Below are 26,214 nucleotides of genomic sequence, written 5' to 3' on the forward strand. Positions count from 1 at the left end.
AAATGAATTAATTTCATTTTGTGCTGACGCCCTCTGCTGGTTGCATCTTGTAAAGCATCTAGCAGTCAATTAATTTCACTGAGGTTGTTTCTTTCTCACCAACGTAAACCCTCCAACTTAAATCACAATTTAAAAAGTGTTTCTCTCTTACAGGTCACGTTTTGTTTGCTCTACTTAATATCCACTGTTCGTTTCTAAAGAACCACACAGCCGTCTGTAGTCATAGCAGATTTAATTCACGCATTTCAAATTAAACAAAATAAACAAAAAGGGTCATTTATCATACGTGTTTACCACATACCCACATCCACACACTTTAGTAACAAAAAGTAAACATGTAATTACATAGAAATACCATTCTGTAGAGAGTACTTTTAACTTGGATTAGGGTATAATAAATCTTTTGGAGGCTCGATACATTCACTGAATACAAGAATAAAATGAAATCTAACCCAGCTTCTCTCTCTTGGAAAGGACAACATGTCACTACACACTGATGTTACTGTCCTGAAACTGTCCTGTACTGTCTTCACATTCGTACTCCAAACAAGCCTTAAACTGATACTCAGGTGTAATTAGTCAGGAAACCCTCACGAAGCCCTGGAGAACATGGCCGACTAAGTCTGAGCACATCTGTGCATCACAATCCACCACTGTGTCAGCATGGAAGCCTAAGGAGCTGGGGGCGGTGCCTGAGAGCTGGGGGCGGTGCCTGAGAGCTGGGGGCGGTGCATCCAGGAAGTGAAGCCACGATGACACTTATGGCCAAATACAGAAATGGAATCTTGACATCAGTGTTTGGTTATTTATACAGTATGTGATGATGACAGTGACGTTTCAAGCAGACACAGCTATTCTCTACATGACACCCGCACGTGTAAAGGTTTATTCATTTGCACTACACTGATTATGAAATGGTTACATTGCATGGCACTCAAGACTAAAATCAGAATCCCACTGATTACTGGCTCCTAAATACACAATCAACATCTGCCAAGAGCACCAATTTTAATACTTAGGGATTACAGAGCATCCTTAGGGATTACAGAGCATCCTTGGGGATTAAAAAGCATCCTTAGGGATTGGAGAGAAGGATAGATGATCTGGCCATGCCATGTTTCCCTGTGTCTCGTTTGCGGGTTACATAATCATTCAATATCATTTCTAGACAAGAAACCACAACTCCACCATGACCACACTTTCACTCATCAATAAAACTAGTGTGCAGATCACTACTCTATAAATATATTAAATATGCATATACAACTGGTATGTTTCCATGGCTAAAATCCATCTGTGTATCTGTTCATCATAGAAAATAAATGTCATGAAGTTTTTATTGCTCATGTCTCAATGAGGGGAAGAAAAAATGTTGAAGATGAATGACAGAGAAGACGAACAGAAGATCCCGTGATGGTCTCATTTTATTTTTCTAAAAGCAAGAAAGAAACCTCCCTGAATCCTGAGAGACATCCGGGTCTGTGCACCTCCTCCTGACCACGGCTCAGGTCCGGTCCACAGTGGCAGCTGGGGCAGTGTGGTGGGGGTGCAGGTCCGCTGGAATTCTGCAGTGGTTCAGCAGAGGGGGGAGTGGGTGTTTCAGCTGGCCAGGACACAGGAGGTCCGAACGGGCCACTGAAGGAGAAGACGAGGAGGACGAGGTTGCTGGGACGGTCAGGCTGCTCTCAGGAAGGGCAGAGAGAGCAGCAGGGGGCTGGCAGGGGGGCGAGGGCGTGGTCAGGGGCGTGGACAGGGGTGTGGTCAGGGGCGTGGACAGGGGCGTGGACATGAGCAGCCCGTCAGATGTGATTAGACTGTGGAACGAGGACACATCGCTAAGTGGCAGAGCAGGCACCCCCCAGGAGCCATGGGAGATGTCCTCATCCTGGGTGAGGGGCAATAGGTCCTCTCTGGGATCGTCTGTCTTGGGTAAGCAGGCCTGGCCCTGTGGATGCATGCCATCATTCAGGTGTCCCACTGAAGAAGGGGGGGTGAGTGGGGGCTGGGGAGAGGGGGGAGAGGGGGGAAAGACATCCTCTGTGGCAGGCAGGAGACTCGGGTCCAGTTCCAAGTTGGACAGGGTCTCAGCAGACAGGCGGGCGCTGAGCAGATCCACGACGCCCACTTCCATCCCACGACAGTCTGAGCCCTCCACCGGGCCCAGCGGGCCCAACTCAGCCATGCTGTTGAGACACGCAAGGGACTCCGAGTAAGAGCCCATGGCCTGCAGGACTCGTACCAACTCCTCTGCTTCCTCAGAAGTGGGTAAGAGCTCACTGGCTTTACCTGTGATCAAACACACACACACACACACACACACACACACACACACACACACACACGTTAAAGTGCATCATGCAACGCTTTAAAAGAAGAATGTTACCAAGGAAACCATATAGGAACCATGTTTTATACAGCTGCTTTGTTAACCTAACCTCAACCCTGAATCACTCTCATCACTCTCAGGTTGGTGTGATGGAGACCGTCACTTAAGAAGGTTAAATGGCTGCTCTGGCTGTTTTAGAAGGGAACTGCTCTTTGGTCCAGGGGCCAGAGCTCCTAGTTATTTCATTTTGGAGCTGGGTTCGAGTTTTACTTCCAGCCTTCAGCACAAAGGTTAAAATGATCAGAATCAGCATTGTTTTAATTGTCTGAATTTTCCATTCTTAAACCTCAGAGTGAAGTCACCTTCAAACAAATCAAAATCCTGCAGGTCATCCGGGAATCGTGGTAGAACATCTGAGAAATCTTCCTGATTCACTTCCAGGTCGTGAGGAATGTCGCTGATGTCACTAGTGATGTCATCCGGAAACTCATCCGCACTCAGGTCAGGGGTCAAGGGACTCCTGCTGACACACATCCGGCCATGAGACATGAAGAAAACATCATACACCACTACACACACGCACAAATACGCACACATTCACACCCTTACCTGATGCCGGTGGGTTGTGTGGACAGGCACAGGACTGACGGCATTCCCAGGATGGCCTGGGGCAGCGCAGGTGGAATGGGTTTCTGGGGCCGACGGACAGCCCCCCTGCGGCCCTTCTTCTTGGGTCTTCTGCCCAGCGCTGGTAGCTTGGTCTTCTTCAGACGCCGGCACTGCAGCTGCTGCTGCTGGTGATGGTGGTGGTACGTCCTGCGACTGACATCTCCACGAAGGAAGTCATCCTGTCACAAACAATACATGTGTACCGCATGTAGTAACCACAGCAACAGAACCCTTTAACCAGGCCCACATTATGCATACACAACATGACATATCCATGTGTTACATAACATACACACAACATGACATATCCATGTGTTACATAACATACACACAACATGACATATCCATGTGTTACATAACATACATACAACACAGTAAGTTGAACTGTAGGATATACATCAAAAACTAATTCTATACAAGTTATTGATATCAAAGCTAATATATAAGGGTTAGTGTTAGCTAATATACAAGGGTTATGGTTAGCTACACTATAAGGGTTAAGGTTAGCTAATAAATATTGTTAGGGTTAGGTTTAGGGTTAGGCCCACTGAGTGTATGCGGGTGGGTTAGGGTTAAGGTACTTGGTCAGCAGCCTGCTGCCTTGAAGACTGACGTACCAGTCAATGTAACCCTAATACATTAGCTAACCCTTATATATTAGCTAACCCTAACCCTTATATATTAGCTAACCCTAACCCTTATTGATATCCCTGACATCCAGTAAGTCCCAGACGGTCCTCACTCACTGGAGTCTCCTGACCACACAGATAGGATACATCACTCAGTACCCAGCAACTGTCATGTTTCATAGTTCATTATTTATAGATAGATTCATTATTTCATTTTTCTGATTCTCTCCTCTAATCTACCAAGGTGAATTGAAATCTGTTGAACTGAAAGGCAACGCACCATTTTCTTGGCGTGCTCCTCACAGAGTGGCGTCTGGTGCGTGATGTCAAAGACGGGGATGGAGCACTGCGCTCCGTCAGCAAAGCGTGCCGTGCAGCTGGAGAACAGCTGCTGGGAGGAGTTCTGTAGGATGTCTGTAGGAGAACCATCAAGGCCACAACATGGGAACACCAAACTGTGAAAACTATGCCCTGACAAACCGGTCCAGACTGGTCTGTACGTATGTAATACTTTTACATTTCATGATTTGTTGCACACCACAAACTATAGTAATGCCTTGGTTGGAATGGACTGGATTTTGAGAGGATACGCTGTAAGCAGTGTCTGGTCATTGGCAGGGCTTGGTGGGTGCAGGCTTCACCATTAACCTGGGCCCTGCAAAGTCCCGAGTCTGAGCCTCCAGCCCATGACCCTGCAGAACTGTAATTACAGCAAAAACATGCAAATAATAAATGAGAAAAAATCAGCAGCTGAAAACACTTCTTAGATTTTTTAGCTCAGTATGACATATACACATTTTATAGGTTATGTAGGATACAGTCTGCTCAAGAAACATAAAGAAACTGTGTGAAATTTGCGTGCGAGTTGTCAGGTTTACCTGGAGTCTGCAGAAATGTCAGTCCGGCTCTTCTGAATGAGCTGGGCAGTGCAGTCAGGGTCCTGTTTGGCAGCCTGCAGCAGAGCACTACAGAGGGTGTGGCCAGCTCTCCTGGACCTCCTATAGCCCTTCACCTCCCTGCACAGGTGCCTGTGTCTGCGCTTCAGGTACGAGCACAGTCCCGCCACACGCTCCCCACGAGACACACCAGCACTGCCAACACAACCGCACAGATGACCGAAGATTCTTCCCCACACATTGTGGCACTAAGTATCCAAATGATCAAAGATCCGCTGTAAGTCTGACCACCTCCTGCTCTTTACAGTGTGAATTCAAGGAAAACATAAATATTAGACGTAACAAAAAAACCATCAATCTAAGCAAAGTTTGGACTAGTTTCCTGCTGTGATGTGAAATACCTCTCACGCTGCTTGTCATGTAAGCTCTGATACTGATATGAGACTCTATGCACCAGTCTGTCATTGTCCTCTTCACTGTCTTCTGACCAGTCCAGCCCTGCAGCAAAGCCAGTTAACAAAGCTTAAAGCCTTTGTTGGTCATCTCAGATTAACTTTGGTACAGACTGGTGTACACACCTAAACTGGGGCTCAGGTCTTCATGTTGTCTCCGCTGTTGCTCCATGAGTCTCTGGAGCTGCACCAGACGACGAGCTGGTTGCTGTACAGGACCCGAGGGGTCCAACACTGGCCGCCCACATCTGGGAATGTTGGGTAGAGATCTCCTGGCGAGGATGGGCTCTGTTTGGATTGCTGGCTTGAGGCTGTCGATGACTGGCCTGGCCAAGGTGTGACGGATGGTCTGAGCAGGAGCCGACGTGCAAAGCAGAGAGGATCTTGGGGGCTGCGAGACAGGTGGGGGAGAGGAGGTGGGGCCTGTGGATACCTGCCCAGGTGCCCCAGTCTGCAAAGCGGGAGGGTTTATATGGCGGGGGGAAGGAGACACGGGGGAGATCACTGCAACCGTGGTATGATCTTTAGGTTTCTGTTTGGGATTGACAACAGGGCGGCTAGTCCTCTTCTCCAGAATACCCTCTTCTTTTCTTGCTTTTACCCCCTTGCAGAAGGCATAGGAGCCCAGGGGTAGCAGGCAAGCCAGGGCTGCAGGAGAGCTTGGGGTCAGACGCTCGAGCCCGCTGGGGTTCAAAGCCAGGGAGGGTACCGTGATGTTGAAGGCCAGAGACTCAAGAGCATCATGCTTCTTCTTTCTCTCCTTTTTAGGCAGAACACCCATAACTTGCAGATGACTGCTGCAAAATCTGAGAGATGAACAAAACATCAGTGGACCTAAGCACTACCACTCCCACACACGTGTGTGAAGCGTGCTACGTACAGGTGCACACAGGTACACGCTCACCTGCGCTCCTGGGTCTTGGGGATGGGATTGGTGCAGCGCTGACCTTTGTACTTGGCTACATATTCACACTGCCTGAAGGGGGCGGTGTGGTCCTCCAGAACGTGGCGGATGCAGAAAGCATATCCGTTAAGCCGTCGCTGTTTGCACAGCTTCGGACTGTATGAGCACAGAGGCTTGTGGTCCACCTCCGAATAGTGGATGTGTTTCCCTTCATACATTCCAGGGCCGGAAGTCTCCGGAACATCAGCTGACAAAAAAAAAAAAGATAAAAAGCCATTATTATTGTGACACACGTCCAACTGCACATACTGTGTGAAGCACAATGTTCTCTGGTGACAGAAAGCTCATTATCTACACCTGCAGGTTATTTCTTCTTAATTTGTCTGTTTATTATGCAAGTACTAACTCTATTGTGTGTATTCAACAGCTTCAGTTTCGTGGATGAAAGTCTGATTGATACGCAAGGAAAGCTGCTCCACAGTGCTGACTCAGACAAGCTTAGCCAGAAACTTGGGAAATCATGTCAATAATTTATATGTTTTGCATTTAAAATAAAAAACATCTCACAGCTTATCTGTGGTAAAAAAAAAAAAAAAAAAAAAAAAACAAAGAACAACAAAAAATAAACCCAATTGTAACACGGTAAAGCAACCAATTGAAAAACTTTAAAAACAAAACTAATCCAAAATCAAACGTTCTCGAACACAGCTACAACATTAATTTATTTGTTCGTTGAATATGAGATACACGAGGTTTGGTCTAACCTCAACAATCGAGTATGAGTTATTGTAAAGCGCCGAGGTAATGTTATAAACTCTGTTACTATATGGTACTACCACTAATCTTATAAACGGTTACTATGTGGTACTAGTACTAATATTATAAACTGTTACTATGTGGTACTAGTACTAATATTATAAACTGTTTCTATGCGGTACTAGCACTAATATAAACTCTGTTGCTATGAGGTACTAATACTATGTTATAAACTATGCGGTTCTAGCGCTATTAAGACTCGATTTCTTCTATTTTGGTCATTTATAAAAGGACTGCAGACATTACTAAAGAATGTGCGTGTCACATTAACTACACTAAAGAGAATTTACAGCACTAAGCAATCTCCAAAATACCGGCGGTATGATCAATATTAAAATAAAACTTCTAATTCTAGGTGAATGGTGTGTACTCAGTTCAAGTCTTCACACCAGTAAGTCAGTTTATCTGGGCAGGATCAGGAGTGAACCTGCACCAACACACTTTTACGTCTGACATGCAAAGCAACTTTCAAAACGCAAGGGGACGGTGGACAACCTTCCGCCTCCCGGTGTGTCCTGCACTCGGGCAGCACGATCAGTGATGAGTGTGGGGTTAAACAAGGATCAGTCGCTCCTGAGTGTGGGATTAAACACGACGCCTGCAGCTCGAGACAACGTGGGAGAGCGCGAGGAGCGCAAACTAGCGCGCGCGACACACGGGGCAACTTCCACACGTCACATTTGAAACATTTTATATTGGCAAGTTAAAAAAAACATCCTGTTCACTTGTCTTGGGGAAATTCTCTTTGCGAGCCAACTGCTTGTGTTTTAAACACGCAAACTCGTATGTCGTCGCAAACGAAATGCAGTTTTACGTCCGTAACGTTTGAAATGTCGAGCGTTTGTAATTATCGTGAATTAGTCTAATAAACCTTTTGCGATTTTTTTTTTCAGAAAATTAATGTCACTCCAGAATTCAGCTGAATATATATATATATATATATATTACTGTAAAATAAACGTGGTTCTAAAACGAAATTCGTAGTTACCGTCGGCCTACGAGACCTGCGAGCTCCTCCCGAGCAGGGACCGAGCACGCGCGCCGTCTCGCGCGCTCCCTCGTCAGCAGAGTCCGGTGCTGCGCGAGCCGCTCGGTGCGACTGTAGCTTGGCCCGCGACCGTTTACTACACACGTCGTTTTCACCTACGGTCGACGGCTCTTAAGACTTAACGGCGCTGTTCCTACTCCTAGTGTCTCCGCACACCGCACGATCATTTTAATTGAATTCGGTCGTGTAATGTTTGCACGAAGCGCGTGAAGGTTCGGGTGCCTGTAATTTCACTAAAACGAGCCGTAACGGAGAGGGTGTCGGTCCGGTGCTCGGAGCGCGCTCCTTACAGCACTACTACAGGCACCGGGGGGACATGACAGCCCCGACCACAACAACAACCTCTGCAACCATTTTGGAATTTAACTTTGTACGTTCGGCTGTTTTAAAGCGACTCGTTTTCAGAAGAACGTGTGTAGTGTAGTTTTAGTTGGAGGTCATGTTATAATTCAGAGAGCGCACGTGTAGATGAGTTTGAATGTCCTTCATGTGAACTTTGTGGGTATCTCCCTCAAGTCCTTCCCGTCTGTCTCATCCTCCCTTCAAGCTTGGAGCGACATCATGAACTTCAGCACGAGTCACCCGTCTCATGTCAAATATTTCCCCGTTACTTCTCAGTGCAGAAGTGTATTGTCAAAACGGTACAAAGTAGAAATACGTGTTTCTATGTAAAAGGCAAAATATAACAGAGGATGCACCATTAATCCCTGTATGTCAGCTGTTTTTTCACAGCCTGCTACATAATAAAATGAATGCACTGATAGTTTCTCATGAATGTGGCAATATTTACATGGTCACAAATAAACCCAAATTGAATAGTCAACTGATTTATTAATACACCCCTTCAAAATATGCTAAGATTGTATTTGTACAATGTGTCTAAGCTACAAAACACTGAGGTGTACTGCGTTTAAGCATTACTACTGTAGGAAATTAGTTAAATGGGAGTGTAGACATTATGTGCCATGATTTGGACTTGTGCTATTCTTGGTAGTGCATATAGGTTACATGGGACAAATGGAGATAATACAGTTTTATTCATCATACAAGATTTCAATAACAAGGCCATCCTGCCTTCATCTGATGAGTGATCCGAACGCTTTGATCTCTGTGTGTGAATTAAATCTTTACAATGTTCTTACTATTTAAATAAAATAAACCATAACATTTAATCTGGTTTATTGAGAAAGAAACCTTTGAGGACTAATTACAAAAATGAGCAAATGACACAGAAACCTTGGTTTACACACACTCATTTGTGTGTGTGCGTGTGTGTCATGAGCACGTGATCTGGCCGGGGTGTTTCAGCAGATCGCAGGTTCCTCTACTGCTGCTGCTCCTTCTGTTACAGCTTTCACACACTTGGCCATCGTCTGGGACGCTCTGCTGATGGAGTCTGGAATACAGATTACAGAAGCTCATAAAACACTAACTAGCATTCAACTGTACAAGCAACCATGTATTAAAAGGACTAGTGGATAAAGAAGCAAATGATTGCATCGAGGGCCCCTACACGAGTTCAGACCCAAAGCTAAAGGGTTGGGCTAGTTTCAGGGTCCTTACCGGTCATGTAGAAATCTTTCACGGTGAGCTGAGGTGGAACAAGTGGTTCTGCAAGCAGTGACTGACTGACAGTCTAGGAGGGAAAAAAATATATACTGGATCAATCTGACCTGGCCAACCTTGGAGAGGGACCAACCATAGAGAGGGACCAACCTTAGAGAGCTCGCTGGCCTGCTGGAAGAAGTTGGCTTCCTCTACATCATCGTAACGTACCAGGTTAGGGGCCACCTCCATCAGCCTCTCTCTCACCTCTGCTAACGTGTCATAGGTCAGAGGAGCTCCGACCACCTGGCAAGTCAGAGGCAGTACAAACAGAAAAAAAAAGCCCGAATGGATAAACCGCTCCACTGTTTATTCAATTCACTGATTGATAAAAAGCTTTAAAAGATACACGGTCAGTCTGGAAGTGACTGGACACACACACGTATGTTTGAATGTGTACCTCGGAGATGGCCCGCAGGATCTTCCAGTCCTCCCGTGCTGAACCAGGTGGTGTCACAGCGAGCCTGGTCTGCTGGGCGCGGCCCTCCGTGTTCACGTATGTGGCGTTCTTCTCTGTGTACGCTGCACCTGGCAGGACCACATCGGCCATGCACGCTCCTACATCACCATGGTGACCTGCGTTGGAGCAAAATTCCAATCAATCAATCATCAGTGGTTTTAATTATAACCCACTCGTAATGAGGAGTATCATGAGTACACACTCAATGAAGAGAACACTCATTACTCATGAGTACTTATTCATGAGTGATGAGTACACACTCATAAATGGTGAATGATGAAAACTCACAGTGGTTATGCGGCATGTGTTACTCTCATACACCACTTGACAGTACACTTCTACACTTACACCTGCAAGGTGTAATTGGATATTATTACATCAAGTGTTACTGACCCAGGTGTATTTAAGCAGGCCCATCCTGGTGAGGTAGTGTCTCTGTGGGAGGGAGACTAACCCTGGTGAGGTAGTGTCTCTGTGGGAGGGAGACTAACCCTGGTGAGGTAGTGTCTCTGTGGGAGGGAGACTAACCCTGGTGAGGTAGTGTCTCTGTGGGAGGGAGACTAACCCTGGTGAGGTAGTGTCTCTGTGGGAGGGAGACTAACCCTGGTGAGGTAGTGTCTCTGTGGGAGGGAGACTAACCCTGGTGAGGTAGTGTCTCTGTGGGAGGGAGACTAACCCTGGTGAGGTAGTGTCTCTGTGGGAGGGAGACTAACCCTGGTGAGGTAGTGTCTCTGTGGGAGGGAGACTAACCCTGGTGAGGTAGTGTCTCTGTGGGAGGGAGACTAACCCTGGTGAGGTAGTGTCTCTGTGGGAGGGAGACTAACCCTGGTGAGGTAGTGTCTCTGTGGGAGGGAGACTAACCCTGGTGAGGTAGTGTCTCTGTGGGAGGGAGACTAACCCTGGTGAGGTAGTGTCTCTGTGGGAGGGAGACTAACCCTGGTGAGGTAGTGTCTCTGTGGGAGGGAGACTAACCCTGGTGAGGTAGTGTCTCTGTGGGAGGGAGACTAACCCTGGTGAGGTAGTGTCTCTGTGGGAGGGAGACTAACCCTGGTGAGGTAGTGTCTCTGTGGGAGGGAGACTAACCCTGGTGAGGTAGTGTCTCTGTGGGAGGGAGACTAACCCTGGTGAGGTAGTGTCTCTGTGGGAGGGAGACTAACCCTGGTAGATGATGAAGCAGTTTTTGGGCAGGTCTGCTCTCGTAATGCAGCCTGCATCAGCTCCCAGCAGGAACAGGACTTTCGGAGGGTTCTTCCTGATTGCATCTATTCCAGGTTTATAACCTAGGTCTAAAGCGGCCACCTGACTGGCCACTCTGTTAAAAAACAAAACAAAACCAAAAGTGTAGTGAAACCAAAGTGATTGAGGAGTTATCTGACTCTAATCCTAAAACTTTAGTAATTAAGTACAATCTGTCCACCAGTGTCTTGACACATCTCAGAATTGAGCAGATGTCATGTGATCTAGTGTCAAGTTAACGGAACCCACCTATGCAACACATTCAGGACCTTCCAGCCGTCCTGCACCCCGCTGGTGACGCAGGCGTTCCTGGCAATCGTGGACACGGCACTGAAAATGGCGCCACCATCTGCCCTCTGCAGACAGGAGCTTCCCACCACTACCACCGGCCTTGTGGCCTTCATCAGCACCTGAGAGAAGAAACACAGGACGATCTGTAACCATTACTGTCCTGTTACTGTACTGTTACCATTACTGTACCGTTACTGTACTGTAACCATTACTGTCCTGTTACCATTACTGTACCGTTACTGTACTGTAACTGTTACTGTCCTGTAACCATTACTGTCCTGTTACTGTACTGTAACCATTACTGTACTGTTACTGTAATTACACCAACAGCAGAAAGGATGGTACAACAAAGTATTTCTATGCTAGAACACTGAATGTTGGCAGATTAACTAATCAGCCTTGATGGTTCAGTTCAGGTAATGTGTGTGAGGGGAGCAGGTGGGGTGCTACAGTCAAGGACTGTACATCACCTGACAGTACGGGTGAGTTCCAGCAGCAATTTCCTGGAGCACCTGAGTGGAATCACCCAGGTGGTTGTACGAGTAATTAAGATCCACTTTATGACCAACCAACGAAACATCCAACTCATTATGTAGCCAACTGCATAAAAGACAAAAATCATAATTTTAAGTAATCATAATGAGTATAATGTATAAAGAATCAGTGCTATGCTAACTCCACTATGCTATGCTAGCTATGCTAACTCACCTTTTGCGGATACGTGCGTTGAAGAGTGGGGCTTCGAAGCGGGGGTTTGTCCCAACCAGAAGCAGCAGGTCACACTCCTCAATGCCGGCAATACGAGTGTTCAGCAGGTAGTTCGACCGCAGGTCAGTTCTGAGGATATTTATGGAAGGACAAAGAGAGAACGAGAGAATGATGCTGTCTATAATCCTTAAACATTGAATAATGCTCTAAAAACAAAGTTGGTCTTGTATTCAGAAAGTATCTCAGGAGGTGTGTGTACTGATCCCGTAACAGGTCCTGTGATGGAGCATCTAACTAAACTCACCCAGCACCAGTCAGGGGGAAGCTCTCCTCTGTACAGAGCATCTCACTGTCCAGTTTGTTCAGCAAGTCTTTCAAAGCCACCAGAGACTCTGCATCAACCATCCCACCAGCAATGGCTGCTACCTCGGATCCCTGGACACCCTGCAGCTGGAAACCATCACACACAAACCTACTTGTTATGCCACGATACTGTACTGCATGTCCATGCAAATCACAACATTCATTCTGAATGAACGACACATACAGTGTTGTGAAAACGTCATATCCTGATTTCTTATTTTTCTTTGGCATATTTGTCATACTTAAATGTTTAAGGTCAAACAAATGTAAATATTAGACAAAGATAAGTAAAAATGCAGTTTTTAAATGAAGATTTTTATCATTAAAGAGAAAAACCTAATTACTGGTTAGGCCCTTAGCAGTAACAATTGCAAGTGTTTGTGGTAATGGGCAAGGAGCCTTGTGCAGTGTTCTGGTCGACTCATCTCTGCAGTATTGTAATTCAGCCACACTGGAGGGTTTTAAAGCACACACACCACACCTTCACTTTTATCTCGTCAGGCTCTCAGTGTGGTTTGCTGGAGTACCAAAGCTTTAGAACCTTTAGAGATGGACTTAGAAACTTTCCCAGACTAATAGATCTCAGTTACTTTGTAACCGATTCAGATTTGTTCTGAATTTCTTTGGATTACACACTGCATTTTTAATAATGAAAACCTTCTTTTAAAATCTGCCCTTTGTGTTTCCTTGTTATATCTAATATTTATAAATTAGTTTGCTGATCTGAAACATTTAGGTGTGACAAACACACAAAAAAGATAAGCATGGGGGCAAACACTTTTTCACACCCACTGTACACACTACTGTATCTCATGACTTTGGAAGACAATTACCACGCCAGCGACACGTGCGAGGACATCTTTCCAGGACGTGGACACGAGCTGCCCAGTGGAATCTTTCATCATGGGCTGCGTGAGACGCTGACGCTTCAGCCCATCATAGGCAAACCTGAGAAATGAACAGCAAATAGGAGAGGACAGGGAAGAGGACAGGGAAGAGGACAGGGGACACCAGATGAGCGGAGACATCACGGTCACCCTGAAAAGGCTTCACCTTCCAGAGTTCAATTCAACATCTGGTTAGAATAAAATGTGTATGAAGAAGCAGGCAGTAGTTTTCTAAGCATTACATGCAGTCAGCTAACCTGGTCTTGTCAGAGATCCACTCCTCATTGATGTCTTCGTGGAGACGAGGCAGGACCCTCATTACCTCTCCACTCCTGGTGCTCACCACGATATTAGAACCCACTGCATCAAGCACGTCCACAGATTCTGTTTTCCTATTACCAGAATGCACAGGGGCATTTGTCGGACACGTCTTACTGAATTAGCCAACACACTCTGGAACCTCATGTTCTGCAAACATTGTTATTTGCTTCTGAAACTTAGAAATAATGATTTTCATGCTTTCTGAGCTGCTGAACACAAAGCTAATTGAAGCAGACCTGGTCTCCCAGGGTCGGGCGGTGAATGCGTAGGGTTTGGATGTCAGTGCACCCACAGGACACACGTCGATCACGTTCCCCGACAGCTCTGACGTGAACATTTTCTCCACATAAGTGCCGATCTGCATGCTATTCCCACGGCCCGTGGTGCCTAGATCCTGCACTCCAGCGATCTCACTGGCAAAGCTGAAACAGGAGAAACCACGTACATGACTCGTGTTCCAGTTTATCCTTGAATTGAACTAGCAACAAGACTGTGTAACACATAGTGAACATAATGAAGAACAATAATAAACAAACAAAATGATAACTAATAATACACAAACAATGATTAATAAACATTACTCTCTTGGGCTCTCTCACAGTAACACAAATAAAATGAATCACAAACGGTCATAATAAATAATTAACATAATGAACAATAATAAACAGTACTCTGTTGGGCTCTCTCATAATAAATAAAATTCTAAATAATAATAAAGAGTATGAACTATAATAATAATAATAAAGAGTATGAACTATAATAATAATAATAAACATAGAACTTTTATTCTAGTTACATTATACTTAGCCTGATTGTGTGATTTGTTTGTAACTTGTGTATTCGTCTGTATAATTTGTTTTTGTGTAATTTGTGTGTTAATGGGCCGCCCAATGGAGGATGGGTTCCCTTTTGAGTCTTGGTTCTCCCGAGGTTTCTTCCTAATTCCCCCCATCATAGGGAGTTTTTCCTTGCCACTGTCGCCTTTGGCTTGCTCATTAGGGTTCTGGACCCCGTATTGTTAACCTTGTAAATCCTGTAAAGCGCTTTGTGAACATGTGTTGTGAAAAGCGCTATACAAATATATTTGATTTGATTTAAACATAATGAATCATAATAATAAAGATTATGAACTATAATAATAATATTAAGTATGAACTATCATAATAATAAAGAGTATGAACTATAATAATAATAATATTGAGTATGAACTATAATAATAATATTGAGTATGTCTTGTGGACCCTCTCACCGTACGCAGCGTGTGCACTGGATGCAACGTGTCATGATGGTTTTGATTAGAGGGCCTATGTTCTTGTCCTCCACGGCTCTTTTGTCCTCTGTGAAGCGACTTCTGTCTGACCCAAACATTAAGGACTGGTCCTAAAACCAAACAGCAGTTTGAGAGGGTTGTTTTTGTTTTCTGTTTTCATTTTTAGAGTATATACAGGTCTGCTATATTTGTTAAGTGAAAGGACCCTAAATTAAGACCACTTCTCAAGACGGTGAAGTCTTACTACCTGTAAATCACACTCCCCTCCCTGGTCACAGATCGGACAGTCAAGCGGGTGATTGGCAAGAAGGAACTCCATGACTCCCTCTCTACCAGATGAAAAAGACAGTACAGTAAACAAACACTTGTAAAGGGCTGGATGGGTGCAGACCAAACCTCACCTGGCCTTCCTGGTCTTCTCAGAGTTGGTGAGAATGTTCCATCCTTTCATGACGGGCATAGCACATGCCGCGACAGGCTACCAGTAAACAACAAACACATTTAAAAGTACATCTTCACTTCTTAGGACACATGACCTGCTGTTTGGCCTTTTTTTTGTTTTTAATGCACAACATCTTTTTGTCACTATTAACCAGACGATATAAAAGTTGTACATAATGTAGATTATGTATAATGTATATTATATCCAGTGCTGGAGATCTTGATGCAATAAGAACGTGAGAAATATGATGAAAAAAAATAAATGTACACAGTTGCCAATGCACCAACTTGACAAAATACAGGCATCTGGAAAGACGTTCTGATATTCTTGAATTTTACCATGATGCCATTCCCAATGCAAACTATTATACTTATAACTATGTAACTATGTGCATGCATATATCTTCAGGTTCTGAAAGTGCAAAAGCTCCGCTAATGTGGCTCACAATTGAAAATGTTCTGGAAAGTTCTTTATGGGAATGATTTACCTTTGGTGCTCGCTCAATCTCCACCAGACACATGCGACAGTTTCCTGCCACAGACAGGCGTTCGTGGTAGCAGAAACGGGGAATCTGCACCCCGACCTTCTCACACGCCTGTGTAAAACCAGAGTCAGCAGCATTGAGGTGCATTTCTTTATGTATTTTCAATGATTATATATTCCATGTTTAAAATACGTGGGCACAGTATAAGAATCTCTCGGTCATCACCTGCAGAACAGTAGTCCCTGGTTCAACCATCACAGGGTTGCCATCCACAAACACCTCGACCATATTACTTGAGGCCCGGACAGATGTCCTTACTGCAAGTCAACAGAAATCTAGTATTGCATCTTGGTTCAAAGCTTCTGTGTCTTCTTACATAAACATCTGAACAGTCTAATGACAATATTTACACTTAAAGTCATTAATTCTGATGAAAGACCATATAGCACGAGGACAAGAAGACTTAATATGACAACATGTAATGAAAATGTCTCTAGCTTCCACAGTGAGACTTATTTAAGTGTTACTGTCACAGAAGCACAGACTCTCCAACCTAATCAAAATGCCACTTTTCTTTATAATGATGTGTGTTCTGGAGAATACTTCAGTGTGCAGGCTTTCCCTCGGTTCAGTCCAACACCTGCTGCTGCCTGGAATGTGTGTATCATTTCTGCATACCGAAACAGCAGGAACTGCAATGCCAGTGTATGCTGAAAAATACAGGACTTACCGTTGCTGGAGGCCCGGGCAAAGACCCTTCCGACTCCTGGTAAACGCAACATGATGCTGTCAAAGATGAAAGCACAGCGAGATCAGTACATGTAACGTTCATTCCTGGATCATTAACTAGCTGGTGTTAGAAAGTGAACTGCAACATGAACAGTTATACACAGATCATTCAAATTAATGGCAGATTAAATGTAGCTAGCCAGTACAAGCCACGTTATTAAGGCCTTCAGACAGCAAGCAAACATTTCTCCATTCAATGGCAGACGGAAACTGTCCAGTGCATTTCTTTGTCTAATGTAAGTAGCTACGCCGTTTGTGGCAATGTAAGCAGGTAAATCACATAATGAGAGGTCGTTTTGTCTCACTACAGCTCGGTTTGTCTCAGTACAGCTCAGTTTTGTCTCAGTACAGGTCGTTTTGTCTCAGTACAGGTCGTTTTGTCTCAGTACAGCTCGGTTTTGTCTCAGTACAGCTCGGTTTTGTCTCAGTACAGGTCGTTATCAGAGGTAACAGGAGCTACTTAGCTAGTCGGCTAGCACGCTAACCGCTGGTCAAGGACAGACAGAACGCTTCTCCATACTCACTTGCTGTACGTGTTAATGATCCGTGCAGTTTCCCAAATAGATAGTAAATACAAACACGACACAGCTGTGAATCAGTAATACCAGAAGATTAATTTGACATCTTACCTTGACGCTCTTTGGCCTTCAGGACCAGCACAGCGCGACTACACTCGCGCGCTCGGGCGTCTTCGTGCACTTCCGCCAAAATGACGGAAACGGCCGAGTCAGCGCGACTACACGAGCGAGTTCGGGCGTATTCGTGCAGTTCCGCTAAAGACGGAAACGACCGAGTCAGTTCGACAAGATAAAAGTACATAGTGTCAATAATACTACTAATAATTCGAAGTAGCAGTATATGGTCACTGCTGTAGTTTCAATGCGGTAATGCTACACTAACACTAAATATTAATGTAGCAATAAATATTTAACACTACAGTCTTGAACCTAGCGCCTGGACGTCACTTCCGCTGTCCGGACATCTTTATGGTCTGACTATCATAACTTTTATTTAGTAGCTAGTAATATGTTAGTCGCCCCATTTTATTGGTGTAAATAATTTGCACTTTATTTATCGTCGTAATTTATAATTCAGGTTAGGTTTAACGGACATGCGTGCCAAGTGATTTGATTTGAGCCAACTAAGCTGCTTCAGCACAGCGAGTGGCCTGTTACTGGGAAGATAGTGGAGTTAAATATCTTAAATGGCGAAGCTGTGTGATTTCAGCATCATATTTGTTCTTGTTTTCATGTTCAGTTACTTTTAGTTGAAGACGGGCAGTGAGGTGGAGTACGTGTCCGTAAAGAGGCGGGGTCACGGCGGTATAAAGGCTCTCGTGTTCCGGTCTCGGTCCTTCGCTCCTCCGCCCCCAACGTGGCCGTTTGTACACGAGGTCTCCGCGGTTTTAGACATGGGGTTCGGCGACTTGAAAACTCCCGCTGGTCTCAAGGTCCTTAATGACTTTCTGGCCGATAAGAGCTACGTGGAGGGGTGAGTCTCTCTCTGCAGGCCGTGTTGGGGTTCTCGCTAGGAGAGTCTGATCGTTATTAGCTGTGTTGGCTAACCGTGCCAAAAGGCAACCGATCAAATGAAAAATGGCTTTAATTTTTAATGTTACTTTAGTAACTTGCGGGTCTCATTGGTGGTTTTATGCACGTTTAGTTTTGAGTCAAATTTAATTTAAACAAAGCTTTAAAACGGAGTGTTAGGTTTTATCTGCAAGGTTCACAACCTCTGTATGTATATTTGGGTCGCTTAGCACAGTGTGGTGAAGTGTTGGGTACTTCGACACCCGCCTGATCTCCGGGACGTCTAAAGTCTCAGGGTCGAGGACGTGTGTCCGCTTGTCCAGGACTACAGCGTGCTCCTTTGTCTCGCAGGTACGTGCCCTCCCAGGCGGACGTCGTGGTGTTTGATGCCCTGTCGAGTGCGCCCCCTGCTGACCTGTGCCATGCCCTTCGTTGGTACAACCACATTAAGTCTTACCAGAAGGAGAAGGCTAGGTAACTGTTCACATCCTTGTGTCTCACTGATTGTTGGATTCCCCAGCAAATATGATGAGTAACTCACCATCTTTCGGCTGAGTAAGTGATGCACAGTCCTTTTAAACACTGACACCTGGGTGCTGGGTGCATTACATGTGGAGGTGTGTGTGTGTGCATGTGGATCACGTACTCTCCTCTGAATGTCTCAGCCTTCCAGGGGTAAAGAAGCCTCTGGGACAGTATGGGCCTGCTGGTGTGCAGGACACGACTGCTGCAGCCAAGAATGAGGAAGAGGATGAAGACATTGATCTGTTTGGCTCTGATGAGGAGGAAGAGGTCTGTCTGCTCCCCTTTTGAAATGCTAATACTAGCACTGTTGCTCTGGAAACGTGATGATTTTTCTCACCATCTTTCGGCTGATGTCGTGATGGACAATTTTATTCTTCCTGATTACCAGGATATAGAGTGCATGTTTTGGCTTGTTTTTCTGCGTGATCTTGACTCTGGGTTTTTTGCTTTGTAGGATGAGGAGACCAAGAGGATTAAGGAGGAGAGACTAGCAGCCTACAATGCAAAGAAGTCCAAAAGTGTGTTTCTGGCAGTCATGTGATCGTGTCCTATAAACTATTGTGAAGCAGCTTTTGTAGCTGCAACCAGTAAGTGTCTGATCTCAACCCTTACAGAGCCAGTGCTTATAGCAAAGTCTTCAATTCTTCTGGATGTCAAACCCTGGGACGATGAGACGGACATGGCAAAGCTGGAGCAGTGTGTCCGCAGCATTGAGCTAGACGGCCTGGTTTGGGGCCAGTGTAAGTTGAACCTGGCTGTTTGACCTGGTGCTCAGAAATGAAGTTGTCCATTTAAATGGATAATGTATCTTGGTCAGTAGTATGGTAGTGCTTTTGTATATGCTTGGTTGAATCTGACAAATGCCTCCATTTTAATTCCACAGCTAAACTGCTTCCGGTTGGTTACGGTATCAAGAAACTACAGATTGCATGTGTGGTAGAAGATGACAAGGTGGGGACTGACCAGCTGGAGGAGCTGATCACTGCCTTTGAGGACTTTGTGCAATCCATGGATGTAGCAGCCTTCAACAAGATTTGAAACTACAGTGAAAAGCATCATACAATAAAGTAGCACTTGATCATACGCTATGGCGAGTTTTTATTGACATTTAACGTTGATGCCCCCTGTAGTGGTGCATGTATTCAGCTGTGATCTGAATGGGGGCGCTAACGTCTCCAACCACTGGACACTAATGCCGCTTCACCTGGGACGGCCACACATGGTTATTAGTGTCGATCGACACGTACAGTCGCGTTAAGATGAGAAGGCGTCATTCTTCATGTGGCTGGTTCAGCTAGCGTGTTGGCTAGAGAGCTAGCCAGACCGTTTACGGTTCTGTATCTGTCCGGCCCAAAACCCTTTCGTTAAGTTTATAGCGAGGATGATTGTTTTAACCTTTTGAGTTATTTGGTCAGTTTGTCTGCTAATGTGTGGAAGAGCTGAAATATGAAGGCAGGCCTAGTGACCCAAGTTGGCTGGCTAGCTTTGTTGGCTAACTTCGCTAGCTAGCTTAAATGACAATGATTAATATTTACAAAATTGCAACATCGCTAAAACATTTTCTTTAGTAAAAAAAAATACGAGAAATATTTAGGGCTCCGTGTTCATCTCGGGGTTTCGGGAATTAAGGAAAAAGCACATTTCCTTACTGAAACCTCCGTATTTTAAAGATGACTTTTAATTTGTAGGATACCGCGTGCCTGGCTGATAGCCATTTCCGCTCGTCCTGGCAGGCGAGTACATTTCTACTGCTCTACTCTCTTTTTCGGGAATATTACGGTCTGTGGTCTTCAGCACCACCGTATCGACGTCTATTTGCTCACGTGTTTCTGCTTTCAGAGAGAGAACCGGCCTGCGGGGTCCCGCTCCCCCTGCAGAGAGCATGTAGCACGTACATTTCTGCGCCGACCTCTTTGAAGCCCCTTGTATGCGGTGGAGCCCGAGTGGTTTATGTATTATGATTTCTTGCGGGTGCAGACAGGGTGCAAACTGATATGGATAATAGGGTTACTAACCCTGATGGGTGAGTTACGGTGACGTTTCTTAATATATGCATTAGCATTGGTGTCGTCAGCTTTCAAAGTGTTTTGCTGTCCTTTAGATTCAGCTCGTCATTAACCCAGTAAATACATCAGTCCGAACAACTTTTGACAGCGACACGTTGTTTCTGGTTTCATGTTTCAGTACGCTAGACCTAAAATAAAACAGACTGGTGTAGATGTAAAAGTGCAGACGTACGTTTCTATCGAGTGAAATGTGCATCCTTCAACCTTTTGTTATATATAGTCCTCACCCCCCTCATCAGATTATGCACACCTTTGGTGAACAATAAAACATAGTTTAGGGTTGTGTGACTTGGGTAATTAATTTCTTGATTAATCTGTACCAAATTAAGAGAAAGAGGGGGAAACTTGTGAAGAAGAACTGGTGTTGGTGGACGTCCTCACCACCCCATCTGTTAAACATGCTGTGTCTCTCAGTAGAACCAGCTTACCTGTCTTCAGTCTCAAGACTGCTGCAGAAAGAGAGAGATGGATTCTCAAATGTTTTTCACCCTATTTGCACACTGCTGGAACCTGGGTTAATGACAGAACCAACCATAGCACTAAACACAGTCTTACCATAATGTTTAATTAAAAACATAATTTTTAAACATACTAATTAAAAAGATACTTTTGTTTCCAAGAACTCATGTCATAAAAAAACAAAACAAATGGATGTTTTCATGATTAATTTTGTGAACACACTGATATGTAGCAAGGACTTGTACATGTCTAGGGAATGTAAAGGGTTTTGTTTACTGATACGGTTCTCTAGAGTGATCTGATCCTAATAAGACCTTTTGTGCTTAGACAGACTGTTTCTGCTTAATGGGTCCTGGTAATATTTTTTAAAAGGTAGTAATGATGTATTTTGTTGACACGTGACCAACAGAGGGAAGCAGCCAATAGCAGGTCCCTCAGGTGGTCAGGTGATCCCTCGGCCAATAGCAGGTCCCTCAGGTGGTCAGGTGATCCCTCAGCCAATAGCAGGTCCCTCAGACACCTCACAGCGTCACGGCTTCTGCAGCTGCTGTCAGGTCCTCTATAACAGCGTAGAGCAAGTATGTTGCTTTATTATCCATTATATATAATTTATATTTTGTTGCTGTAACATAACACTCCTCCAAAATATGTAGGCCTATTTCATATTGCATTAGCACATTTGGACATCTAAAAGCATAGCTTGTTTAAGTGTGTGTAATTCATCCTCTAATGCAACATAACTGAGATTAGACAGGGTTTTAGCATTTGAACAGTTATAGTTTGATTATTTATACTGTTATGACTAACTGAAAAGACTCTGAACAACACATGCTAGGATGTTGGTATTTACGGTATTTTGTAATTTTCTAGTCTTTAGGTTTAACTTAATTTTATTGTTTTTAAAAATACTCATTCATGTGACTTGACCGGAAACAGCTTCCCAGCTGTTAAATATACTGTATAACTCAATTTTTACTGAGATGGAATGATGGTCACTACAGGCTACATACGTGGCTTTCTGTTTCTCTTCTTGAACAGTTGTTTAATGTGGTACAATTTTCCTCTTCAACACTTTTCTCTGGGATTTTTGTTAGCACATCCTGAGCACCAGACACAGGGAGGCAGTACGTGGACCAAGGGCGCACGTGTATCGTGGGAGCCTGATGGAGAGGTTCCTCCAGGACGTTCTCCAACACCATCCTCATCGCTACATTGACACACGGTATGCCATGACTACGTAGTCAAAATGACTTTTTAAATCTCAAGCCATAACAAAGGCTGTGTGATGCTGCCAGATTGATAACTTATGTAGCTTTGAAGTTAATATACACAAGATATGCCAGTGACGGTGTATTGGTTGTGCATTTTAGGTAAACACTGCCACATCATGGGGTTTCCCTAATTATTCGTGTGTGTTTTAAATTGAGGAGTTAACAGTTTAGTTTTGATTGCTAATGTTCAACACAGCTGATGTTTTAATTTCACATTTTCATCTGTAGGCCTACCCATGCGGATTTGCCTTGCTTGAGTGTGCTGCCGGCCCCAAGGGAACAGTTGTCGGAGGTTTACTGTGGATCAGACGATGGTGGGGTCTCCGTTGGGACAAGAGAAGAGATGCTGAGTTCTGATGAAGGGTCCTTCCAGATAGTGCGACCAGTAGCCACTGTGGTATCCAGGAGCAGGGATCAACAAACCCCTCCCCCAGCTGTGCGCATGGGCAGCGGTGCAGGAAAGAGTGTACAAACTTCTTCTAAAAGAGAGAAAGCGGGAGTGAAGTCCCTTCCGTCAGAACAAAGTTCCCCCACCCAAGGCTTCTTGCATAGGACTAGTGGCAAGTCTACACCACATAAACCACAAACGGGTAAGACTGAAAATTCAGAGGCTCAGCCATCTGGACACCAGTGCAGCTCAAAGACTCCTCTTCAAAGACAGGGGTCTCCACAGCTTCAGCACAGGAAAGCACACAGGAAAACCAACAGGCACAGAGAAAGCAGTGATTCCAACCCAGGCTCTCCCGCTTCACCAGACACAAAGTGCATCACATCAGAAGCCCTGCGTGGACTGCTCCATCCAGAGGAGAGGACCACGGCGGCACCCTGGAAGAGGCCACGCACAGAGACATCCAGCACGCAGTCAGAGCAGATACGAGAGGTGATTGAAGAAGTGATTGAGCAGCACTGCTATGGCCACACTCCCCTACCCAGGAGGCAGGATGATGAGGGCAGTTTCCACATCAGCTTACATTCAATAGGCGAGTCAAAGGACAGTGACGAGTGGGACAATCTCCTGCATGTAGCACTGGAGAAAATCACAGCTGAGGACAAACATCTAGCATGCCTTACAGATATGCACATAAACCTCAAGGACCAAGAGTACCAAACCCAGTTGAATACAGCTCTGAACACTGTGCCAGAAAGCGTGGAGACCAGACCTATGGAAGCCAAAGAGAATACAATTGAGGATATCATTCCAGACCTTCCTCACATACCACAGTCTTTCATAGGAAAGACGTGGGCCCAGGTCATGTTTGAGGATGACCTGAAGGTGGACTGCATGGTGAGAGAGTTCCGGCAGGGTCGCTTTCGTTGCTATTTCGACAGCGAGTCCCTAGCTAAGTTCGGAAAACACTGCAGGAAAGGGAAAACGAGGAAGAACGAGGAGACGGTGGATGTTGCAGAGTGTAATGACGTTGTGCCTCTCATGGAACACAATGAGGAAGATCTCCAACACCCGGTTGTGTTCAGGAAGACCAGGCGACGCGTGTATCGGGTGGCGTCGCGCTGCCAGGTGGTGAAGGTGAGCCACGGAACACAAACGGTCCCCCTGAGCTGCCCTGTGGTGCGTAGACAAACGGTACCCGACTCTGGCACCTTGCAGACCAGCACTGGCCGTCACAGAGACCCGAGTCCTGAAAGAACCCCAGACATGAAGACAAGGCTGTGTGCACTCAAGCTTCCTGCATCATACTGTAGGATTATGACTCCTCTGCAGCCCAGAACAGTGGTTTACGTTCTTTCTTCCCCAGATGGAGGGCAAGGTACCTCTAAGCCCACTCAAATTAAAAGAATAGGCAGAAAACGAAAGTCATCTGATGAATATGCACTTAAATACAAGTATAAGAAGACACCTCTAAAATATTATGACCCCCTGACCAATAGAATCCTTAAGACTCCACCTAAAGGGATACCCTCGACTCCCACTACCAGATCTCTTCCCCATGTCCGCCAGTTATTTCGTAGCCTCAGTCCAGACATCAACAAGGAACGGCACGGTTCAGCACAAACACCGTCAACCCGAGGCTCTCGAAAGGGCCGCAGTGAGGGGAGCATGGTGGATCTCTGTGCTTCTCCCTCTGGATCCTGCCTGGACAGTGGGGGCCCCTCAGAACCAAGTTCATCCATGTCCAGTAGCAGAAAGGCTCTGTTCGGCCACACTTCCATCTCCAGCAGCAGCCGCTTCCTCCTGGGGCACCTGAGGCCCACTGTCTCCCACTCGGACAGTTCCTCCAGAGAACCTGCCTCGGCATCAGTGGACCGCTCTTTCAGGGTTACAAGAGCCAGTGGGAAAGATGATCTTGCAGAAGCTCACGTGGACAAACTACCAGTGGAGCGTCGGCTACGCAGGCAGGGAAGTGTGGAGAAACCCCTGACTCCATCATCACCTGCCTACAGAACCAGGAGTAGATCAGCCAGGACCCGGTCAAGAGCAAAGCCTAGCAGTGTTCTCCAGCAGAGGATCGGCACCCGTGTAGCTGCAGGAAGCAGAGTGTCCCCCAGGAACCGGAACCCAACCAGGGTTTCACCTAGGTCTGCTAAATTGGCTGTGTAACAGCTTGTGGGACCCAAGACTAAAACAGGCTTACAGCTCACAGTCTGCTAGAGAATGACTGTGGCATATAGAGATAACTGTACTAAAAACCAGGGTTTTAGCTTAGTCTCTTTTACATCGCTAATGGGAGAATGGGTGACATAAAAGAAAAGCGCAAAATGTGGTCTGTATCAAATGCTGTCAAAAGATTTTGCACAGTTGAATTTCTAGGTCGAGGTCATTTTTAGGTGGAGGTAGTTTTGTCTGTTTTCTTGTCATATGCATTTTTTAATGGATATTTTTTATGTTTCTAAGGAATATTTTTGTCAAGTGTTTGAATAATCACATGTACATTAAAGTTTATTTAAAGTGTATTATTTATATCCGATTAGCCTTGAGTGGTGATTCTCCCTTTTCTCAATCCTCGGAATCTACAGTTCACGCACTGTGTGTTAATATGAATGTACATGTTTACTTCAAATTGCCCTTAATTACAGTTAGTCTCGGGATTTTTTGGTCAGTTTCCGATCTTGTTTCTTTCCTTCCGTGTAAAGACAGAAGTATTTTGTGTCGGTCCCGAAACTTATTCTCTCCCGTGCTACCTCAAAACCGTCATACTAGCCCACAGTGTTCATATATGCGTCAGCCCTGCAGGGATGTTTTAAACTTTTAATGTTTCCGTTTTAACCACCGCATAAGAACCGTTTGAATGATGCCATGCAGTCATGTTCCCTGAAACATGTTTTCACCTTAAACCCCACCGATTCGTAATACATGCTCGTCTCCAATATTAGAATGGAGTGCGTATGCTTGTGCAAAAATAAGTGTTCATGATGCGTTTACGCACCTCGGAGACAACAGCGGAAAGCTGGATGTTCTGCGCAGGCGCAGTGGCTTCGCCCAATTATGTGATGCTTAGCCACCGCCTTCCTCCCGTGCTGCCGTCCCTTCACGGTTTACCAGCGCTCCCCACCCCGTCATCCGCGCTACTCGCCCCTACATCGCCAATGCTAAATGCTGGATTTCCCTCTCTTCCCGCGGCACACGCCAAAAATTAAACATTTACGTCGCGTCCGCAATAATGCACCGGGATTTTCGTTGTAGTCTGAAGCGATAACGTCATTTTTCGCCTTCAAATATGAATCATGTGGCTGATATTCCATCTGAGTCTGCTTGCTGGCATCTTAGTTGCATTGCTGCCTTCATTTTCTTCAGCATCGTCCGGTATGTAT

General features: G+C 45.3%; 5 protein-coding genes across 13 annotated transcripts in view; 3 read left to right on the top strand and 2 right to left on the bottom strand.

Annotated features, from left to right (window-relative positions):
* Positions 1–215: 215 nt before the first annotated feature.
* ino80db (INO80 complex subunit Db) lies at positions 216–8,399 on the bottom strand. Of its 4 annotated transcripts, none has more exons than XM_076992645.1 (10): positions 7,681–8,399; positions 5,877–6,109; positions 5,099–5,778; positions 4,922–5,018; positions 4,503–4,715; positions 4,215–4,324; positions 3,905–4,038; positions 2,936–3,174; positions 2,689–2,846; positions 216–2,286 (listed from the first exon to the last, which is right to left on the bottom strand). In XM_076992645.1, exons 2-10 carry the CDS (start codon positions 6,092–6,094, stop codon positions 1,505–1,507), a joined length of 2,631 nt encoding a protein of 876 aa, XP_076848760.1. In that variant the 5' UTR covers positions 6,095–6,109; positions 7,681–8,399; the 3' UTR covers positions 216–1,504. The 4 variants fall into 4 exon arrangements, with proteins under 4 accessions (XP_076848760.1, XP_076848757.1, XP_076848759.1 ...); XM_076992642.1 differs by having other exon boundaries at positions 5,877–6,123; XM_076992644.1 differs by having other exon boundaries at positions 5,877–6,123; positions 7,188–8,399.
* A 359-nt stretch (positions 8,400–8,758) lies between these two features.
* ndufs1 (NADH:ubiquinone oxidoreductase core subunit S1) lies at positions 8,759–17,362 on the bottom strand. The gene is made up of 19 exons (XM_076992646.1): positions 17,226–17,362; positions 16,538–16,593; positions 16,033–16,124; positions 15,811–15,918; positions 15,283–15,359; positions 15,129–15,210; positions 14,861–14,991; positions 13,848–14,033; positions 13,548–13,682; positions 13,237–13,351; positions 12,345–12,490; positions 12,041–12,169; positions 11,803–11,932; positions 11,291–11,451; positions 10,963–11,117; positions 9,746–9,921; positions 9,457–9,591; positions 9,304–9,376; positions 8,759–9,136 (listed from the first exon to the last, which is right to left on the bottom strand). Exons 2-19 carry the CDS (start codon positions 16,587–16,589, stop codon positions 9,045–9,047), a joined length of 2,175 nt encoding a protein of 724 aa, XP_076848761.1. The 5' UTR covers positions 16,590–16,593; positions 17,226–17,362; the 3' UTR covers positions 8,759–9,044.
* Positions 17,363–17,929: 567 nt separating this feature from the next.
* eef1b2 (eukaryotic translation elongation factor 1 beta 2) lies at positions 17,930–19,733 on the top strand. The gene is made up of 6 exons (XM_076992649.1): positions 17,930–18,087; positions 18,477–18,599; positions 18,791–18,917; positions 19,105–19,168; positions 19,265–19,390; positions 19,534–19,733. The coding sequence occupies exons 1-6, from the start codon at positions 18,008–18,010 to the stop codon at positions 19,686–19,688; spliced, it is 675 nt and encodes a 224-aa protein (XP_076848764.1). The 5' UTR covers positions 17,930–18,007; the 3' UTR covers positions 19,689–19,733.
* Positions 19,734–20,277: 544 nt separating this feature from the next.
* On the top strand, positions 20,278–25,365 carry zdbf2 (zinc finger, DBF-type containing 2). 2 transcript variants are annotated; one of them, XM_076992640.1, is made up of 5 exons: positions 20,278–20,383; positions 20,490–20,673; positions 21,585–21,753; positions 22,270–22,397; positions 22,675–25,365. In XM_076992640.1, the coding sequence occupies exons 2-5, from the start codon at positions 20,645–20,647 to the stop codon at positions 25,001–25,003; spliced, it is 2,655 nt and encodes an 884-aa protein (XP_076848755.1). In that variant the 5' UTR covers positions 20,278–20,383; positions 20,490–20,644; the 3' UTR covers positions 25,004–25,365. The 2 variants fall into 2 exon arrangements, with proteins under 2 accessions (XP_076848755.1, XP_076848756.1); XM_076992641.1 differs by lacking the exons at positions 20,278–20,383; positions 21,585–21,753 and having other exon boundaries at positions 20,390–20,673.
* Positions 25,366–25,887: 522 nt separating this feature from the next.
* The window catches only part of adam23a (ADAM metallopeptidase domain 23a), a 23,379-nt gene continuing 23,052 nt past the window's right edge, over positions 25,888–26,214 (top strand). For all 5 annotated transcript variants that reach the window (XR_013125605.1, XM_076992618.1, XM_076992619.1 and 2 more), the window contains exon 1: positions 25,888–26,206. Coding sequence is in view for 4 of the 5 variants with exons in the window: in XM_076992618.1 (XP_076848733.1) it covers positions 26,128–26,206 (79 nt within the window). In the remaining variant the exon portion in view is untranslated. The remainder of the gene's footprint in view (positions 26,207–26,214) is intronic.

This window comes from Brachyhypopomus gauderio, unplaced genomic scaffold (assembly GCF_052324685.1).
Source record: "Brachyhypopomus gauderio isolate BG-103 unplaced genomic scaffold, BGAUD_0.2 sc95, whole genome shotgun sequence".
NCBI classification, from domain to species: Eukaryota; Metazoa; Chordata; class Actinopteri; order Gymnotiformes; family Hypopomidae; genus Brachyhypopomus; species Brachyhypopomus gauderio.

Excerpts from the sequence above, each read along its gene's own strand:
- ino80db (XM_076992645.1), bottom strand. The coding sequence starts at position 6,094 with ATGTATGAAGGGAAACACATCCACTATTCGGAGGTGGACCACAAGCCT. Across the intron at positions 3,175-3,904 it reads AGGAGCACGCCAAGAAAATG|GATGACTTCCTTCGTGGAGA; the intron begins GTGCGTTGCCTT and ends TGTTTGTGACAG. Across the intron at positions 2,287-2,688 it reads GGATTTTGATTTGTTTGAAG|GTAAAGCCAGTGAGCTCTTA; the intron begins GTGACTTCACTC and ends GTTTGATCACAG.
- eef1b2 (XM_076992649.1), top strand. The coding sequence starts at position 18,008 with ATGGGGTTCGGCGACTTGAAAACTCCCGCTGGTCTCAAGGTCCTTAAT. Across the intron at positions 18,600-18,790 it reads TACCAGAAGGAGAAGGCTAG|CCTTCCAGGGGTAAAGAAGC; the intron begins GTAACTGTTCAC and ends TGAATGTCTCAG. Across the intron at positions 18,918-19,104 it reads GCTCTGATGAGGAGGAAGAG|GATGAGGAGACCAAGAGGAT; the intron begins GTCTGTCTGCTC and ends TTTGCTTTGTAG.
- zdbf2 (XM_076992640.1), top strand. The coding sequence starts at position 20,645 with ATGGATAATAGGGTTACTAACCCTGATGG. Across the intron at positions 20,674-21,584 it reads AGGGTTACTAACCCTGATGG|AGGGAAGCAGCCAATAGCAG; the intron begins GTGAGTTACGGT and ends CGTGACCAACAG. Across the intron at positions 21,754-22,269 it reads TCTATAACAGCGTAGAGCAA|CACATCCTGAGCACCAGACA; the intron begins GTATGTTGCTTT and ends GATTTTTGTTAG.
- ndufs1 (XM_076992646.1), bottom strand. The coding sequence starts at position 16,589 with ATGTTGCGTTTACCAGGAGTCGGAAGGGTCTTTGCCCGGGCCTCCAGC. Across the intron at positions 16,125-16,537 it reads TGCCCGGGCCTCCAGCAACG|TAAGGACATCTGTCCGGGCC; the intron begins GTAAGTCCTGTA and ends GTTGACTTGCAG. Across the intron at positions 9,922-10,962 it reads CTGCTTCATCATCTACCAGG|GTCACCATGGTGATGTAGGA; the intron begins GTTAGTCTCCCT and ends GCTCCAACGCAG.